The sequence below is a fragment of the Hylobates moloch genome, unplaced genomic scaffold, assembly GCF_009828535.3.
Source record: "Hylobates moloch isolate HMO894 unplaced genomic scaffold, HMol_V3 SCAFFOLD_10, whole genome shotgun sequence".
NCBI classification, from domain to species: domain Eukaryota; kingdom Metazoa; phylum Chordata; class Mammalia; order Primates; family Hylobatidae; genus Hylobates; species Hylobates moloch.
The window spans coordinates 109148200-109166384 of NW_026652285.1; the positions used below are offsets into that span (position 1 = coordinate 109148200).

General features: G+C 58.4%; 1 protein-coding gene across 1 annotated transcript; it reads right to left on the reverse strand.

Annotated features, from left to right (window-relative positions):
* Positions 1 to 5924: 5924 nt before the first annotated feature.
* Positions 5925 to 15552, reverse strand: SAPCD2 (suppressor APC domain containing 2). Its single transcript, XM_032165731.2, has 6 exons — positions 14927 to 15552; positions 11622 to 11734; positions 10880 to 11026; positions 9428 to 9535; positions 9213 to 9329; positions 5925 to 9095 (listed from the first exon to the last, which is right to left on the reverse strand). Exons 1-6 carry the CDS (start codon positions 15504 to 15506, stop codon positions 8967 to 8969), a joined length of 1194 nt encoding a protein of 397 aa, XP_032021622.1. The 5' UTR covers positions 15507 to 15552; the 3' UTR covers positions 5925 to 8966.
* Positions 15553 to 18185: the final 2633 nt, after the last annotated feature.

The window sequence follows — 18185 nt, forward strand, 5'->3', positions numbered from 1 at the left end:
ACAAAGGCCGCCCAGAGGCAGGGTGCTGCGACCCCCACTGGCCTGCGGTGCCCCTGCTTCCTTCCAGGCCCAGCGGGGCTTCCTGGTGTTCTGGACTCTTTTCATGGACAAAAAACTCAGGCCAGGGAGCGGGAGGCCTGCCAGGCCTGAGAGGATGGGGAGGGAGAGGGGAGCTGGACTCTGCCCCAGGGAGACAAGCTCATGGCCGAGTGCCCAGCTTCGCCTGCGGAGGGAGAGGCAGGGAGCCGAGAGCAGCCAGGACAAAGGCTGAGGCTGAGCTCTCTTTGAGACAGAGTGAGGGCGGGGGAACGCCCCTTCCTGGCATGGACTCAGGGACCCTGGAAGGCAGACTTGGGAGAGCGTCAGAGGGAAGCTGGCAGGAGCTGAAGGGGTGGAGGGGCCTCTGGGTGGGGCAGCCCTCGTCCTCCAGGACCCTCTCGGGGACCGGGGCTCCAGATGTGCTGCACACGGCCTGGCCCAGGCTGAGCTGGAAACATGCGGATGCAGAGGGGTTAGGGGAGAACCTCTGGGGGAGGGAACTCAGAGCCTCCCTCCCACACAGGGCTCAGACCTCCCAGGGAGGGGGCTTTCCTGAGGCCTGCTGAGATCTTGACTGCCCTGCCTCAGTCTCCGCATCAGAAGCTTGTGCTGTGTGGCTCACATCTGTAATTCCAGCACTTTGGGAAGCTGAGGCAGGTGGATCACTTGAGGTCAGGGGTTCAAGACCAGCCTGGCCAACCTGGCGAAACCCCATCTCTAGTAGAAATACGAAAATTAGCCGGCTGTGGGCCGGGCACGGTGGCTTATGCCTGTAATTCCAGCACTTTGGAAGGCTTAGGCGGGTGGATCATCAGGTCAGGAGATCAAGCCCATCCTGGCTAACACGGTGAAACCCTGTCTCTACTAAAAATACAAAAAATTAGCTGGGCGTGGTGGCGGGCACCTGTAGTCCCAGCTACTCAGCAGGCTGAAGCAGGAGAATGGTGTGAACCCGGGAGGCGGAGCTTGCAGTGAGCCAAGATCGCGCCACTGCACTCCAGCCTGGGCGACAGAGCGAGTCAAAAAAAAAAAAAAAATTAGCCGGCTGTAGTGGCAGACACCTGTAATTCCAGCTACTTGGGAGGCTAAGGCAGGAGAATCGCTTGAACCTGGGAGGCAGAGGTTGCAGTGAGCTGAGACTGCGCCACTGCACTCCAGCCTGGACGACAGAGCGAGACTCCATCTCAAAGGAAAAAAAAAAGAAACTTGTGCTGTGGCGGAAACACCTTAATTGTTTAATTGTGAAAGGCCTTTCACTCACTGCTCCCTTTCTGCAGGTACTCATTAAGTCATTCAACAAACGCTTGCTGAGTACCTCCTGTGGGCCCAAAGCACGCCAGGCTCCATGCATGCACAGTGAGCCCCGTGGGGAGGGCACCCACTGGCCTGGGGAGAGCAGACTTTGCAAAGGCCCCCGGGAGGCGGGAAAGCCTGTGCTGTCCTGTTCGAGGTCGGAGACACAACAGAATGGGAGGTGCACATATGCACAGTTGGTAAGAGAAACGCCAGGGCGGCGGCAGGACCCCATCGGTGGTCTCTGATGTGCTGGACGTGCTGTTGTGGGACTTGCTTCTTTCACTCACGTTAGGCGTTTGGGATTCACCCTGTTGACAGTGAAAGGTGTGGCTCCTTTGTTCCTTGCTGTGTTCCATCCTGTGAGTGAGAACATGCAGATGGCGTGTCACTGCAGCTGGTGAACACAGTGTCTGGCTTTAGGCTTTGCTGAGATTGCTGCTCTGCACATATGCACTCTTTTTTTTTTTTTTTTTTTTTGAGGTGGAGTCTGGCCCTATCGCTCAGGCTGGAGTGCAGTGGCACGATCTCAGCTCACTGCAACCTCCACCTCCCGGGTTCAAGCGATTTCCCGCCTCAGCCTTCTGAGCAACTCGGATTACAGGTGCCTGTAACCATTCCCCACTAATTTTGTATGTTTAGTAGAGATGGGGTTTCACCATATTGGCCAGGCTGGTCTCAAACTTGTGACCTCAGGCGACCGACCTGCCTCGGCCTCCCAAAGTGCAGGGGTGACAGGTGTGAGCCACCGCGCCGGCCGCATGTGCGCTCTTGCGAGCACTTCTCTGGGGAGCGTCCTGGAACCGAACTGCTGGTTGTCAGGCAAGTGTGTGTTCTGCTTCTCTAGCAAGTGCCAAATTCTTTTCTGAACGATGGCTCCAGCTGGCACCATGAGCATTTTATTTTATTTTATTTTATCTTATTTTATTTATTTACTTTGAGACAGACTCTTCCTCTGTTGCCCAGGCTGGAGTGCAGTGATGTGATCTCGGCTCACTGCAATCTCTGCCTCCCGGTTCAAGCAATTCTTCTGACTTAGCCTCCCAAATAGCTGGGACTACAGCCGTGCGCCACCAGGCTAATTTTTTTGCATTCTAATAGAGACGGGGTTTCACCGTGTTGCTCCCAGGCTGGTCTCGAACTGCCGACCATCCGCCCATCTCGGCCTTCCAAAGTGCTAGGATTATAGGCGTGAGCCACTGTGCCCAGCCTGATTTTTGTATTTTCAGTAGAGACAGGGTTTTGCCATGTTGGCCAGGCTGATCTCAAACTCCTGACCTCAAGTGATCCACCTGCCTTGGCCTCTCAAAGTACTGAGATTATAGGCGTGAGCCACCAAACCCAGCCCCCCATCTCCTTTTATTAGAGACCAGGGCCTCACTATGTTGCCCAGGCTGGTCTTAAATTCCTGGCCTCAAGCAGTCCTCCTGCCTCAGCCTCCTGAGTAGCTGGGGACTAGAGGTGTGTGCCACCCCGCCCGGCTTTGGCCTTCTTTCATTTTGAAACCAGCTCAATTGTCCCATGGAACTGATGTTTATGGTTTCTTTGAATAAACACAGAAATTGATCCTCCTAGTCTTAAAATTTGAGAAAGTGACATTTGTCCTATTTGAGTTTTTTTCTCAGAAAACCAACCATGAGGCCCCCGATAGAATGAAAGAGCTAAAACCCACCGGATCACGGTGTCTCGACAGTGAGACGCCAGAACCCCCAGCTGTCAAGATTGCCCGACCAGCCGCCAGCTTCCTGTTAAGCAGCTCCTCTTCTTCAGCTGCCCCTAATTCCTGTTTTCTCACACCTAGTTACGTGGCTTCCCTGCTCTACAAACCCCTAATTTTAGTCGGTCGGGGAGACGGATTTGAGACTGAGCACCCATCTCCTTGGCTGCAGCCGGCTTAAAGCCTTCCCCCTGACGGTGCTCCTGGTCTCAGTGATTGGCTTTCTGTGCAGCGAACAGCAGGACCTGGACTGAACCCCTGGTGTTTTGGTAACAGTCTCTCCCCTCCCCCGCCACCCGCTGCCTCTTCCCTGTAAGTAGGTAACAGGTCTTTGGTTTGCTTGTTTTAGCAACAGGGTCTTGCTCTGTTGCCCAGGCTAGACTACAGTGGTGCAATCATAGCTCATTGTAGCCTCAAACTCTTGGCCTCAAACGGTCCTCCTGCCTCAGCCTCTGCAGTAGCTGGGACCACAGGTCCACACCATGGCTGGCTTCCCTTTGGCTTTTTTTTTTTTTGAGACAAGGTCTTGCTGTGTCACTCAGGCCAGAGTACCGTGGCTGAATCTCAGCTCACTGCAACCTCTGCCTCCCGTGCTCAAGGGATTCTTGTGCGTCAGCCTCCTGAGGAGCTGGGACTACAGGCACGTGCCACCACACCCAGCTCGTTTTTGTATTTTTAGTGGAGACGGGGTTTCCCCGTGTTGGCCAGGCTGGTCTTAAACTCCTGGCCTCAGGTGATCCACCTGCCTTGGCCTCCCAAAGTGCTGGGATTACAGGTGTGAGCCACTGCACCCGGCTTTCTCTACGGTTTTGATATCATGATAGCCTGACCTGTAATCCCAGTACTTTGGGAGACCAGCCTAGGCAACATAGTGAGACCTCGTCTCTACCAAAAACAAACAAACAAATTGCTTTAACTTTTTAAAATTAGCTGGAAAAATTAGCATAATATTTGGATTATCTGTTCCTGCAATTTATGGTAGAACTCGCCTGAAAAAAAAATACCTAGGCCCGATTTTTCTGTAGGAAGTTTTATGTTCTGTTTTTAAGAGATGGGTTAGAGACCAGACTTACTGTGTTGCCCAAGCTAGACTCAACCTCCTGAGCTTCAAAAATCCTCCCACCTCAGCCTCTGGAATAGCTGGGACTACAGGAATATACCACTGTGCTGGCTTCTACGGTACTGTTTCAATTTCTTTGATAGTTACAGGGCCAGACCCCTATAACTATTCTTCCTGAACCAATTTTGTATTTTTTTTCTTTTCTTTCTTTCTTTTTTGTTTTTTGAGATTTGTTAGTATTATTTTTAGAGACAGGGACTCACTCTGTTGCCCACGCTGGAGTGCTATGGTGCAATCACAGGTCACTGCAACCTCTGTCTCCTGAGCTCAAGTGATCCTCCCACTTCAGCCTCCAGAGTAGGTGGGACCACAGGTGCACATCGCCACACACAGCCAATTTTTTTTATTTTTTGTAGAGATGGAGGGTTTCCCTGTGTTGCCCAGGCTGGTTCCAAACTCCTGGGCTCAGGCAGTCCTCCCGCGTCAGCTTCCCAAAGTGCTGGGATTACAGGCGTGAGCCTGCCCATGTGGCCGATTTTGTATTTTTCTAGGAAGTTACCCACTCCAACTAAATGGGCATAATCTCATTTAAAATGTCCTCTTACAATCAGCTTAACTTCTGCAGCATGTGTGACTATTTCGCTCTTTTTTATTCCTGATATCATTTATTTGTGCCTTATCTCTTTCTTCTTGATTAATCTAGCCAAATGTTTTGTGTACTTTTTCTCAATCAAGTTTCTGTCACGTTTGTTTCCTATTTTACTATTTTTTTCATGAAAGAGGAAAACCTATTTATACCTTTATTGGGGTGTGTGTGTGTGTGTGTGTGTGTGTGTGTGTGTGTTTGAGACAAGGTCTCACCCTACCACCCAGGCAGGAGTGCAGTGACGTAATCTTGGCCTCACAGCAGCCTCGACCTCCCAGGCTCAAGCAATCCTCCCACCTCCACCTCCTGAGTAGCTGGGACTACAGGCATGCGCCACCACACCAACTAATTTTTAAATTTGACACATAAGTTGTTTAGACGTGTGTGCTTTAATATCCAAAAGTCTGGGCTGGGCGCGGTGGCTCATGCCTGTAATCCCAGCACTTTGGGAGGCTGAGATGGGCACATCACAAGGTCAGGAGATTGAGACCATCCTTGCTAACACGGTGAAACCCTGTCTCTACTAAAAATACAAAAAATTAGCCAGGCGTGGTGGCAGGCACCTGTAGTCCCAGCTACTCGGGAGGCTGAGGCAGGAGAATGGCATGAACCTGGGAGGTGGAGCTTGCAGTGAGCTGAGGTCGCACCACGGCACTTCAGCCTGGGCGAGAGAGCGAGACTCCGTCTCAAAAAAAAAAATATCCCAAAGTTTGGGCTTTCTCGAATTCTCTCTTTTCTTTCTTTTATTTATTTTGAGACAGGGTCTTGCTCTGTCACTCCGGCTGGAGTGCAGTGGCACATCATAGCTCATTGTAACCTCAAACTCCTGGGCTCAAGTGATCCTCCCACCTCAGCAGCCCCAGTAGCTGGGAACACAGGCATGAGCCACCACACCTGGCTAATTTTTGTATTTTTGGTAGAGTCAAGGTTTTGCCGTATTGCCCAGAATGACCTCAAACTCCTGGGCTGAAGCAAGCCTCCCACCTCTGCCTCACAAAAGACTGAGATCACTGGTGTGAGCCACTGCACCCAACCGATAAATGTTTACTTTATTATTTTTTGAGACGGAGTCTCACTCTGTAGCCCAGGCTGCAGTGCAGTGGTGCCATCTCAGCTCACTGCAATCTCTGCCTCCTGGGTTCAAGCAATTCTCCTGCCTCAGCCTCCCGAGTAGCTGGAATTACAGGCGCCCGACACCACGCCTGGCTAATTTTTGTATTTTTTATAGAGACGGGGTTTCACCATGTTGGCCAGGCTGGTCTCAAACTCCTGACCTCGGGTGATCCACCCACCTTGGCCTCCCAAAGTGCTGGGACCACAGGCGCAAGCCACTGCGCCCGGCCTAGTCTTCTTTATAGCGTTAAGAGATCATGCTTTTTATGGAGTAAGAAACTATAAATACCACTCCTTGTTCCTATTTCCAGAAATCTCTTTTATTTCTTTAGATATATAAAACACTGTTACTTTATATTCTCTCTGATAATTCTAGTATCTGGGTCTACAGAGTCAATCTGTTGCTTCTGCTGGGTCTCATAGTGTATTGTTTCCTTGTGGTGTTCATGAATTTTTAAACCTGGAGATCTCATTTTCTTTTGTTTCTTTTTTTTTTTTTTTTTTGAGATGGAGTCTCGCTCTGTCGCCCAGGCTGGAGTGCAGTGGCGCGATCTCTGCTCACTGCAAGCTCCGTCTCCCGGGTTCACACCATTCTCCTGCCTCAGCCTCCCAAGTAGCTGGGACTACAGGCCCCCACCACCACGCCTGGCTAATTTTTTGTACATTTAGTAGAGACGGGGTTTCACCATGTTAGCCAGGATGGTCTCGATCTCCTGACCTCGTGATCTACCCGCCTCAGCCTCCCAAAGTGCTGGGATTACAGGCGTGAGCCACCGCACCTGGCTTTTTCTTTTTTTTTGTAGAGATGGGGTTTCTCACTGCGTTGCCCAGGCTGGTCTTGAACTCCTGGCCTCAAGTGCTGGGATTCCAGGCGTGAGCCACCACACCCGGCCGAGATGTTTCTTTTCCTTGGAACTTGATCAACACAAAACCCTGAGGCCTGGTGTGGTTGTGTCCTCTGGGGCAGATTCTCAACCGGGGACACTTCTGCCCCCAAGGACACATTTCGACGGCCTGAGACATTTCCGGATGTCATAACAGTGTGCATGCACGTGTATGTATCTGCACACGCTACTGGCACCTCGCGGATAGAGCCTAGGGACGCTGCTCACATCCTGCATGGAGACTGACCCACCCAGCGTCCCTAGGGCGGGCTCCAGGCAGAGTCTGCATGTGCCTCTGCCAGCCACCGACCCTGCCAGCCGGGGCCACTTTAAATTCTCCGCTCGTGGTCTCCAGGGCCACACACTAGTCTGATTTCAAGCTGTAAACTTGGAGGACCTATTGTTTTGCACCTTGCATGGAACACCAAGGCTGAAAGGCAGTTTTTCCGGAGGTGCCGGCCTGTCTCTCATTTCCGCTTCAGCTTCGGGGTCCAGCTCTATGTGGGCGGTCTCCTGATGAAGTCACCCCGGGACAGACACTTCTGTCTCCTGCTTCCAGTCCAGTAAAGATGCCAGGATCCCCCAGGGCATGGCAGGCACCCTCAAAGGCAGACGTGGGGAGGCCCCAGTGGGCAGACCCCAGCCTGCTGATGGGGGGCTTTCCCTGGCGGCCACTGGCCCACCCGCTGCGCTGCAGTCCACCTGGTGCTGGGGCTGTGGGGCACAGGCCCTCAGGACCTGCTCCCTTTCCTGCCCAGAAGGTCCAGGACTGGCGTCCTTATGTCTCCTGGAAAGCCCACTCCCATCCTCAGGGTAGGAGGGCAGCTGCATGCTGGGCTGACTTGGGCCTGTCCTGGGACACCCCTGCAGGCCAGGTGCAGCAGGGGATGTGGCTCTGTGGGGTTGCTGTGGGCAGGTTAGCATGGAGCCGGGTTCCGGAAGGGAGTTGCCACACTGCCTGCCAGGACCCCTCCTCTGAGACAGGTGCCTTGTGGGACAGTGTACCAAAGTGCCCTGGACACAGGGGGTCCCTGCACCCCACACATGCTGACCCCGCACCGGGGGCCCTGCGCCTCACACACACACGCTGACCCCGCATCGGGGACCCTGCGCCCCCCACACACTGACCCCGCATCGGGGACCCTGCGCCCCACACACGCTGACCCCGCATCAGGGGGCCCTGGGCTGCAGAACCCATCGATGATGTTGCCGTGCCCCTGGTTCTGGTGACGCTGGGACCCTCCAGGCTGGGCTGAGCAGGGTCCCCCCACCAGTGTGTACTCCAGCACCAGCGGGAGTGGGCCTGGGCAGGGGGTGAGGGAGAGACACCCAAGGGGAGCTGCCCCGGCCTCCTCCTGTACCCTGGGGGTTCTCGTTTTCCTTGGCTGAGGGAAGTGGCCTCTCCCAGCTGAAACTTGGGGTCAGGCTGGGCGTGAGAGGAAAGGGGGGTAAGCAGGACCCTAGACCTTGGGAATCCTGAGTGGGGGGGGACAGGCTTTGCCTCTGACGTGCCTGGGAGCTGTCTGGGGGCCCTCCCGGGGAGCCAGGCTCACAGGTTGTTGTGTGGGACTCAACGTGGGGCAGTGTCCCGGCCAGGAGGAGGAAGGCGGTCACTGCAGGTCTGTAGGGCACATGCAGGCCAAGCTCTCGCCCACCCGGCGTGCCGATCCGCTGCAGCCAGGGTCCCTCAGCCTTGGCCAGGACCTGAAGTCCGACCGCTATCCCTGGGGCTCCCCTGCCAGGCAGGCACCCCCCGCTTACAGGCCATCCCCACCCCCTCCATCTGCTTCCGTCCAAGCTACAGCCACCTTGTCCTGGTGCCCTGGTTGAGCGGGGACGCTGCCCTTGGACCCGCGTCGGAGCCGCCCCGCGCCCTCTGCTGGCCGTTGTCGGAAGTGCAGCCTGGCATGGGCAGTGCCTTTCCCTGAAGATGGGACCCAGGGCAGCACCGCTGGAAACGGGGGGGCGGTAACTCGTGGAGGGGTACCGCACTGTCCACTCACAGTGGCAGTAGTAGCTGCGGACTATGCGGACTCAAGAGAGCCCCAGCCCATGTCAGCACCAGGAGCCAAAACGGAGTCAAGCGCTTGGTGCAGGGGCCAGCCGGGGACAGGTCTGGGGCCCACTCTGGGACTGTGCCTGGGCCTGCCGGGGGTCTCCAGCCAGACAGGGTGGGTGCGATGGGGCGCCCACCCTCGAAGGGCTGCACGAGGACTAGATGAAAGTGGAATCCAGAGGTCCCCCGTCCTGCTGGTTCAGGGCGCGGGCCTCGAACAGCTGTTTAATGAGCGCCGACTTCTCCTGCTCCAGCTGCGTGATGCGTTCACTCTTCTCGGTCACCTCCTGGGCAGGTGCGCTTGGTCAAGGCCTGCGAGGCCTCACCCCCACCCTTGCACCCCTCTCGGCTGCCTTAGCCGGGTGCGGAGTCCCCCACCCACACCCCTCCCGCGCCTGCCCTACCTGGGTGAGGAGTCGGTTCTGCTCCTTCAGCATGAGGATGGTCTGCTGCTGCCAGCCCAGGGGTGAGGTGGACGTCAGGGCAGGGCAGGGGGGCCCGGAGGAGGACGGGGGCAGGGCCTGCAGGAGGGCAGAATTAGGCAGGCCTGGACGAGGTCTGGGAAGCACTAAACTGGCCTGGGCCCCAGCGTGGGCGTGGGGGTTTGGGGTACACTCACCCGGCTGGCACAGGCCGCAGCCAGCAGCTCCCCCAGGCACCGGGCCACCTCCTGTACCTTGGGCAGTAGCCGCCCCAGTGGGCGGGGGCTCCCTGCAGCCCCAAAGTCCTGGGAAGAAAGCAGAGGACAAGCGGTCAGAGAGGAGGGCCAGCTGGGGCCAGCAAGGTGCCTTGACAGGAGTTCCCACAGGTGGCTCTCCTGCCTCCTGATGCTGCAGAGAGCCTAGAGAGGTCCTAGGGGCATTGCTGAGGTGGGAGATGTGGGCGGCAAGCCACCCAGGCGCCGAGGCAAGAGACCGAGGACACGAGCTGTTCCAGTATAATAAAATATAAAACAAGAATAGTCATACCAGATAGAGATCTTAGATATGATTATATATGAACATCATTAATCATTAGTTGGTAGTAATTACTCTTTATCCCAATATTATAATAATCCCCGCTCTATAATCATAACCTAGGAAAAACCAGGCCATACAGAGATAGGAGCTGAGGGGACATAGTGAGCTGTGACCAGAAGACAAGCGTGCGAGCCTTCTGTTATGCCCAGACAGGGCCACCGGAGGGCTCCTTGGTCTAGCGGTGACGCCAGCATCTGGGAAGATGCCCGTTGCCAGGTGGACTGTGGTCTAGCCGTAGCAAAAGGTGTCAAGGAACAACACCCGCTACTTAGCAGACCGGGAAAGGGAGTCTCCTTTTCCCCGGGGGAGTTTAGAGAAGACTCTGCTCCTCCACCTCTTGTGGAGGGCCTGACACCAGTCAGGCTTTCCTGCAGTTATCCGGAGGCCTAACCGTCTCCCTGTGATGCTGTGCTTCGGTGGTCACACTCCTAGTCCACCTTCATGTTCCATCCTGTACACCTGGCTCTGCTTTCTAGATAGCAGTAGCAAATTAGTGAAAGTACTAAAAGTCTCTGATAAGCAGAAATAATGGCGTAAGCTGTCTTTCTCTTTGTCTTCTCTCTCTGCCTCGGCTGCCAGGCAGGGAAGGGCCCCCGTCCAGTGGACACGTGACCCACATGACCTTACCTATCATTGGAGAAGACTCACATTCTTTACCCTGCCCCTTTTGCTTCGTATACAATAAGTAACAGCACAGCCAGACATTCGAGGCCACTACCGGTCTCTGCGCATTGGTGGTAGTGGTCCCCTGGGCCCAGCTGCCTTTTCTTTTATCTGTTTGTCTTGTGTCTTTATTTCTACACTCTCTCATCGCCGCACACAGGGAGAGACCCACCGACCCTGTGGGGCTGGTCCCTACAGGAGGTCTGCCCAAGGCACCTTAGGCCCTAGGAGTGGGGCAGCCACAGGTGGAGAAAGGGATGTCCCAGCATCCTGGGTGGAATCGACAGCCACTGTGTCCGGGAATAGGGGCAGCCATAATGCCCAGGGGTGCCTGGGGTTAGCTGGGGTCCCCATGTGTGGGGACCTGGGGACAGGGCGGTGGCACTCACGGCACTGGCTCTGCTCTGGCCCAGGCGGCGCTGGCGCTCCTGCACTCGTTGCAGCTGCTGCTGGTACCAGTCGCGGCCCCGCGCCATCATCTCCAAACCCTGGAGCAGCACCTCCTTCTCCTGCTCCAGCTCCTTCATCTGCTTCAGCTGCAACACGTGCATTTACATGGAATGCCTGGCCCCAGTGAGCACGCACACATCCACGCGTGCATGAGCTCACCTGTGGGTGGGCACCAGAGCCACAGGCACAAATGCAGCAGCACGTGTACACGTTTGCAAACACAGGCACAGACGCACGCTTCTGAGGACACCTGCGTGTGTGAGCCCCATAGGCCCGTTTAGAACAGGAGCCCCGTGCCTCCCGCTGAGGGGTCTTGGTCTTTCTTAGCCCCTCCATTCAGGCTTCCCTGGGGGAGGGGTGACTGACCCTTCAGCTGAGCCCACCCTCCCGAGGCCCGCCTGTGGTGAGCACACAGCTGGGGAGCCAGACTGGCTCGCAGCAGCAACCTCGTGAGGTGGGCTGGGCAGCCACCATAGCTGCCCTAAACGACCTCTTGACCTCCCTCTGCCTGACCCTGGGTCATCCCTCCAGGGGATTCAAGCGCAGGTAGGGAGAGAGATGTTCAGAGCTGACTGTACTTCCACCATGGACTCCCCCAGGCTCAAGGCCCCCGGGCTCCCATCCCGGCTTCCAGCCTCCAGGCAAGATGGAGAGCCCCACAGAGCCCCAGTCCCTGCTCACCAGGCCGCAGTCCACGCCGCTGGTGATGGTGTGCCTCCGATGTTCCCCTCGGGCACGGGGGGCCCGCCGGGCATCCGCTGAGTCCGCCTCCAGGGCCCTGCAGGCCACTGCACCTGTTGTGGAGAGGCACGGGCCTGGCTCACCTCCAGACCTGCCTGGCCAGGTTCTGCTGAGATGCAGCGGCCTCCACATCTCAGCCCACCCTCGAGGTCTCGGGCATCAGCCTGGCATGGCCCACGTGTAGCCTCTGTGCCAGCCTGGAATTTGGTCCCTCTCCCCTGCCCAGCTCCTCACACTGGCTTGGGGAGGGCTGTGCCGCCAAGCCTGCATGTTTGCTCATACACACGCTGTGCCCCCTCATCGGTCCGTGAGCTCCCTGGGGCCAGGGGCCTTGTCCAGCTCTTTTCTGCACACCCAGTGCCCAGAACATCACAGGCACACCCTGGGTCTCCAAAGCGGCTGGGTAAGGGAAGAGTGGGCGGGGGGGGTCCTGGTCCTGACTACGCCTCTCCCATCTGCACAGGGCCCTGCGAGGTGGCAGGAGATGTGGGTGTGAATGATGGAAACCTAACTTTTCCCAGGATGGTGACTGATAGAAAGTTAGTCCTGCACGGCTGGGCACAGTGGCTCACGCCTGTAATCCCAGCACTTTGGGAAGCTGAGGAGGCGGGGGGGGGATCAGTTGAGGTCAGGAGTTCAAGACCAGCCTGGCCAACATAGTGAAACCCCGTCTCTACTAAAAATACAAAAATTAGCCTGGTGTGGTGGTGGGCGCCTGTAATCCCAGCTACTCAGGGGGCTGAGAAGAATCGCTTGGACCTGGGAGGTGGAGGTCATAGTGAGCCGAAATCATGCCACTGCACTCCAGCCTGGGCAATAAGAGCAAAACTCGGTCTCAAAAAAAAAAAAAAAAAAAAAGTGGCTGGGCACAGTGGCTCACGCCTGTAATCCCAGCACTTTGGGAGGCCAAGGTGGGCAGATCATGAGGTCAGGAGTTTGAGAACAGCCTGGCCAATATGGTGAAACCCTGTCTCTACTAAAAATACAAAAATTAGCGGGGCATAGTGGCGTGCACTTGTAATCCCAGCTACTCGGGAGGCTGAAGCAGGAGGATCGCTTGAACCCAGGAGGCGGAGGTTGCAGTGAGCTGAGATTCGCGCCACTGCACTCCAGCCTGGGTGACAGAGCAAGACTCCATCTCAAAAAAAAAAAAAAAAAAAAAATGTCCTGCGTGTGTGATACGCCAGGCCGTGCACCTAACTGACAAGTCAGACACGTCCTGGTGCTCGCAGACCCCTGCTCTGAAGTTTGCTTGAGGGCTCCCCCTGGGGGCAGCCAAGAGTATCGCGTTGGTGCCACCCCGGCCCAGCTTCCTGGTGAGGGAGTACGTGCACCCCCCCAGTCCACAGAAGTGGGTACAGGTGTGGAGGAGGGCATCCTCCTTCAGCCTCCAGCTGTAGCCCCAGCACCAGGCACATTCTTAGAGGCCATGCCCCTGGCACCCGGCCACAGGAGTGGGGGAGTGATGCAAGAATTGGGCCCAGGTAGGCATGGCAGAGAGCCTGGCTCCACGCAGGCCTGAGTTTGCACTCCAGCCTGCGGTGCTGAGCGGCTGGCAGCTCTGGGGCAAGACAGTGGAAGGGCACACAGCCCTTCAGGAGGTGGGAGCGGAGAGGGTACAGACAGAGGGAGGCCGTGGAGGAAGCCCCAGGACACCTGGGCCCAGTCTGTACAGTTGAGTCCATAGAGCAGCTCCTGGGTCCCCAGATGACAGCATGCTGGGTGTTGAGCTAGATGGCCTCTAGGTGGGATGGTGGCTCTGCCCCTCCAGGGCCCTGAGCCAGCAGGCCGAACTTCCAGGGCCAGAGCCAGCCTGGAGCAAACACGCAGTCCCAGGAGGGAACAAGGAAAGAGGCCCTGAACTTCCAGGCTGAGGGCTTGGAAGGCTGTGTGTGTTGAGAGGCTTTCTGGGAGTTGGGGTGGCCTCAGAGCTCCAGATTTGACACCCCAAAAGCCAGCTGTGTCAATCAAATATGGCACGCCATTTGTCTGGCCCTCCGTTTGCCTGTGAGAGGATGACAGCTAGAGCCCTAGCCATGTGGCCTTCAGGGAGGCGTGGTGAGCCAGCGCCGCATGGGGCATCAGAGCAGAGCAGGGGTGGACCACAGGCTTAGGCCTCCAAACCCCAGGCCTGGCCACTGCGTGCAATCCCATGGCTGATTTCAAACTGCATGGCCACATGGATGACGCTGACCCTGCATTTGGAGCCAGCTACCTTCTGAAGCCTCCCTCACCATAGGACTAGGGGTCCCCCAGCCTGGTGTGGCTGCTGGATCAGATCACCAGGGAAGCCAGGGCCACCGTGGCTCCAAACACCAGTTGTAGGGCTGGAGAATATGGCTGAGGGGGGGAGCAGTACAGGGAGGGTGGCAGAGCGGCAGGCAGCACGGGGACTGGCAGGAGCCGCTGGTGGGCAGGCCTGCCTCTGGCAGAACAGGTGCACAGGCTGAATGGGCTGTGGGGCCTGGGGCTCCTCTGGGAGCTTGGCCCCCACCCCCAGCCATAATGCAGGTCCTGTTCCCAAGGCAGGCACTGGGTTGGGGGAGACAGGGGACCATTCAGCAATCTCTCGTCACTGCCAACTGGACCGGAAGGCAGGAGAGGAGTCTGCCAGCCATCCCCAGGGACTACGGCCTATGTCCTTCCATGGCATCTGCCATAGTACAGCCCCACTGGGGTGCAGGAGATCCACCCACGCCCCTGCCCATCCTGGCAACAGGGCCAGGTCCTCTTGGGCCACCGGCAGCAGCCCCCGCCTGTCTGGGCCTCAGTGGGGTCAGGGGGCCCAGCCCCCCTGGCTGAGCTGTCACACTGAGAAGGGGGACCCTTTCTTTGAGAGGGAAGCACCTCTGCCTGAGCAGCCACAGACAGGAAGCTGAGGGCCCAGGTGTCCCCAGGTGCCGAAAGGGTATTGGAGATGGAGAGCCCAAGCTCAGGCGTGGTACAGGTTGGGCTCCCGGTGGGTTTTCTGAGTCACCTGCCACCCCCACCCCGGCCCTGGTGGCCTTATGCTGTGGCAGGAGAGGGTCTGGCTTGCCTCTCTAAGCCCCTGGGCTCACCGCGACAGGCGTGAAGCCCTTTCCCTCCAGACCCGCCGAGGCGCCCTCCAGGATCCGGAGTCCACGAAGAGCCGCTCCCCGGTCCCGTCCCTCGTGGGAAATGCACGGGCAGCAGCTGTGGGACTGCAGTTTCTGGCCCTGGCCCGGGAGAGCTACGAGGGGGCCCGGGGGCCGTTCGGAACTCACCTGCGTCCGCGCTGGAGCTCGGTTCCAGCGCCGCGCTCTGGGACCGCTCGGGCTCCGCGGGGCAGGGCGCCGCCTCGGCCGGGGCGCACAACTGCTCCGGGCTGCGGGCGGCGCCGCTGGGACCCGCCAGAGGGGCGCGCACGCCCAGGGGCAGGGGCTTCCTCTCCAGGACCGTCCGCGGCTCGTCGGCCGGCGCGAACACCAGGCGCTGAGGCGGCGGCGGCGGCGGCGGCGGCTGGTCCCCGGGCCGGGCCGGGGCGCGCGTGGGGTCCCGGGGGCCGCCGTCGGCGCTCAGCAGGGAGGTGCGGAGGCCGGCCACGAAGCGCTCGAAGGTCAGGTAGCCGCTGGCCGGGGCCACCTGGCGCAAGCCCTCCAGCACCCCGCGAGGCAGCTCCCGCGCGTCGGTGCCCTGCCAGCGGGACTCGATCTCGCGCAGGTGCACGCAGCCGCGCCGCCGGTCGTCCAGGATGTCGAACAGGGTGCGCAGGCTCTGCAGGAAGGCGCGCGGCAGCCCCTCCGTGCTGGGCGCGGGTGCGGGGGGAGGCACGCGGCCCCGCTCGGCCATGGCGGCCCCGGCCATGGGCGCCCGGGCTCGGTCCCCGCGTCCACCCGCCTGCGTCCCTGCGCGGCCCCACGGAGGGGCCGGCCCGGCGAGCTCAGCCCACGGCGACAATAGCGACTACTTTTGAATGGGGCCCTCCTCGCGGCGTCAGGCCTCATTAACATGCGCCGCGGCCATTGGCCGAGCCCGTCCCATCTGCTCCGCGATAGGCTGAGAGGCGGTTTGATTTTTTTTTTTTTTTTTTCCTGCCGAGTGGCCCTGGGAGGCGCGCGGAGGCCCTGGGCAGGCGGAACCGGATCCCCCAGCTCCGGCTCCACTCTGGCCTCGCTAGACCTTCCTTTCTGCCCCGCCCCAGCCCCACCAAACCTCCTGCCGCAGCTAGGCGCTTTCTCGAATCCAGCTGTGGCTGGCTGCCCCGGCCACCTCTCCAAGGGGCGGGGCCTGGCACCCTACAAATAAACCTGTCCCCAGGTAGCCTCGTGGGGTAAGGATGGGGGCGCACCCCCTCCAAATATCCCACTTTTCCCCTCTAGTTCCCTGGCCACAAGCACAGGTGACCCTGCGGCCCCCTTCTCTTCCACCAGGAGGGCCCCAAGAGGATCGTAGGCTCCAGCCAGCTGGGCGCTTCCCACTCACAGAGGCCTTTCTGTCCCCACCGCTGCTGGCTCCTCCTCTGGCCCCTCGGGACATTCTGGCCTGGCCTGCCCGCTGCAGGACAAAGTCACTTTCTCCCTGTGTCCCCAGATCCCCATCTGGTGACCAGCTCCCTCTGCCTCTTGCTCTCCTCTCCTCCTTCCCCTGGCGGGACACCTCCTCCAGCTGCTGTCCTGGCTCCCATAGCCCTGTGCCCCTGCCTCTGCTGTGTTTCCAGCTGGGATCTGGGCACTCTGTCTTCATTTGGTCTGTCCACATGGGAGGTGAGACCAGGCCTTAGCCTGGGTCCTAGCCCTCGGAGCCCATCTCAGGGCTGGCCAGTAGCACCCTCTAGGTGCCAGGGAGGTGTTCAGGGTGCAAACACCCTCTCCGGACAGGCCCCCAACCTGGGACTTGCCTTGGCCCTCTGCGGGTCTCCCACCCTCCCTCCTGGGCAGGCCTCAGCTGGCACGCCTACCTGGGCCTCTGTCCTCAGGCCTGAGCCACTGGTGCCTGTGTCTCAAGCTGTAGAGGCATCTTCCCAGGCCAGGGAGTGTCCTGTGTGCACTTCTCTTCTGGGTCACTCACTCTAAGTGGGACTCCTTCATGGTAGGGAATGTTGGAAGGACATAAGAAGCTCTGAGCCTGGAGTAGCCCGTCAGAGCTCGGTCCTGTAAGCCAGCTTCCCCTTTAATGGCAGGTCTGCTCAAAATCCCAGCACAAGGCCGAGGCGGGAGGATCACTTGAGCTGGGGAGTTCAAGACCAGCCTGGGCAACATAAGGCAACCCTATTTCTACAAAAAGTTTAAAAAATTAGCCAGGCGTGGTGGTGCATGCCTGTGGTACCAGGTACTTGGGAGGCTGAGGTGGAAGGATCCCTTGAACCCAGGAGGTTGAGGCTGCAGTGAGCTGTGATTGAGCCACTGCTCTCCATCTTGGGTGACAGAGCGAGATCTTGTCTCAAAAACAAAACAAAACAAACCAGCACAACACCCAAGCCCTTTATTCATCAGTCTCACGTCCCCGCCCCCCGCCACCCCCCCCATCCCTGCACCTACCCTGCTTCCAGCACACCCCTCACCGCCGGTTCCAGGCCTGGGGTCCCTGCACTCCCTCACTTCCAGGCCCCTGTGCCTGGTGGCCCTTCTACCAGGAAGGCCCTTCCCCTCTGCTCCAGGCTGACCGCACCACATCCTTCAGAACTCTGCTCCGGCCCCAATCCCCTTCCCCCTGAGGCCTGGTTAGATAAAGCACAACGGGCAGCTTTCTCCTGGCCCCGGGGGCCCTGGCTATTTGGAAGCAGGGCAGGGCTCCCTCTAGGCCTGGCATTGGCCTGGTCCACAGTGGGTGCTCTGTGAATGGCACTGGGGAGCCTTATCCAGTGAAATCACACGGGAAACACCATCCTTGAGTGGGCACCAAGTCAGGCTGAGGCCTGAGGGATGGGGAAGGGCTGGGAACAGCTCAGTGGGATGGCAGGGGAGGCCAGTGTGGACGTGGAGTCGGTGGCCGGCAGTGAGCAAGGCTGCTGCAGCTCAGGACAGCGTGGCCAGTGGTGTCCAGGCCAGACCAGCCACGGCCCCGCATGGAACTGAACCCACCGCGCAGACAAAACAAGGGCTTTTCACACCATCCAGAGCCTTGGGGAAGGCAGCCCCAGCTGGCCCTTGGTCTGTGGGCGTCTCTGTGGCCCCTGGCTGGGTATTGGCGGAAGGTATAAAAAAGACTGGAGGCCGGGTGCGGCGGCTCACACCTGTAATCCCAGCACTTTGGGAAGCCAAGGCGGGCGGATCACCTGAGGTCAGGAGTTCAAGACCAGCCTGACCAACATGGAGAAACCCCGTCTCTACTAAAAATACACAATTAGCCAGGCGTGGTGGCACATGCCTGTAATCTCAGCTACTTGGGATTACTGAGGCAGGAGAATAGCTTGAACCCTGGAGGTGGAGGTTGCAGTGAGCCGAGATCGCACCATTGCACTCCAGCCTGGGCAAGAAGAAAAAAAAAAAAAAACCGGTGTTGTGGCTCACCCTGTAACCACACTTTGGAGGCCGAGGGGGGGAT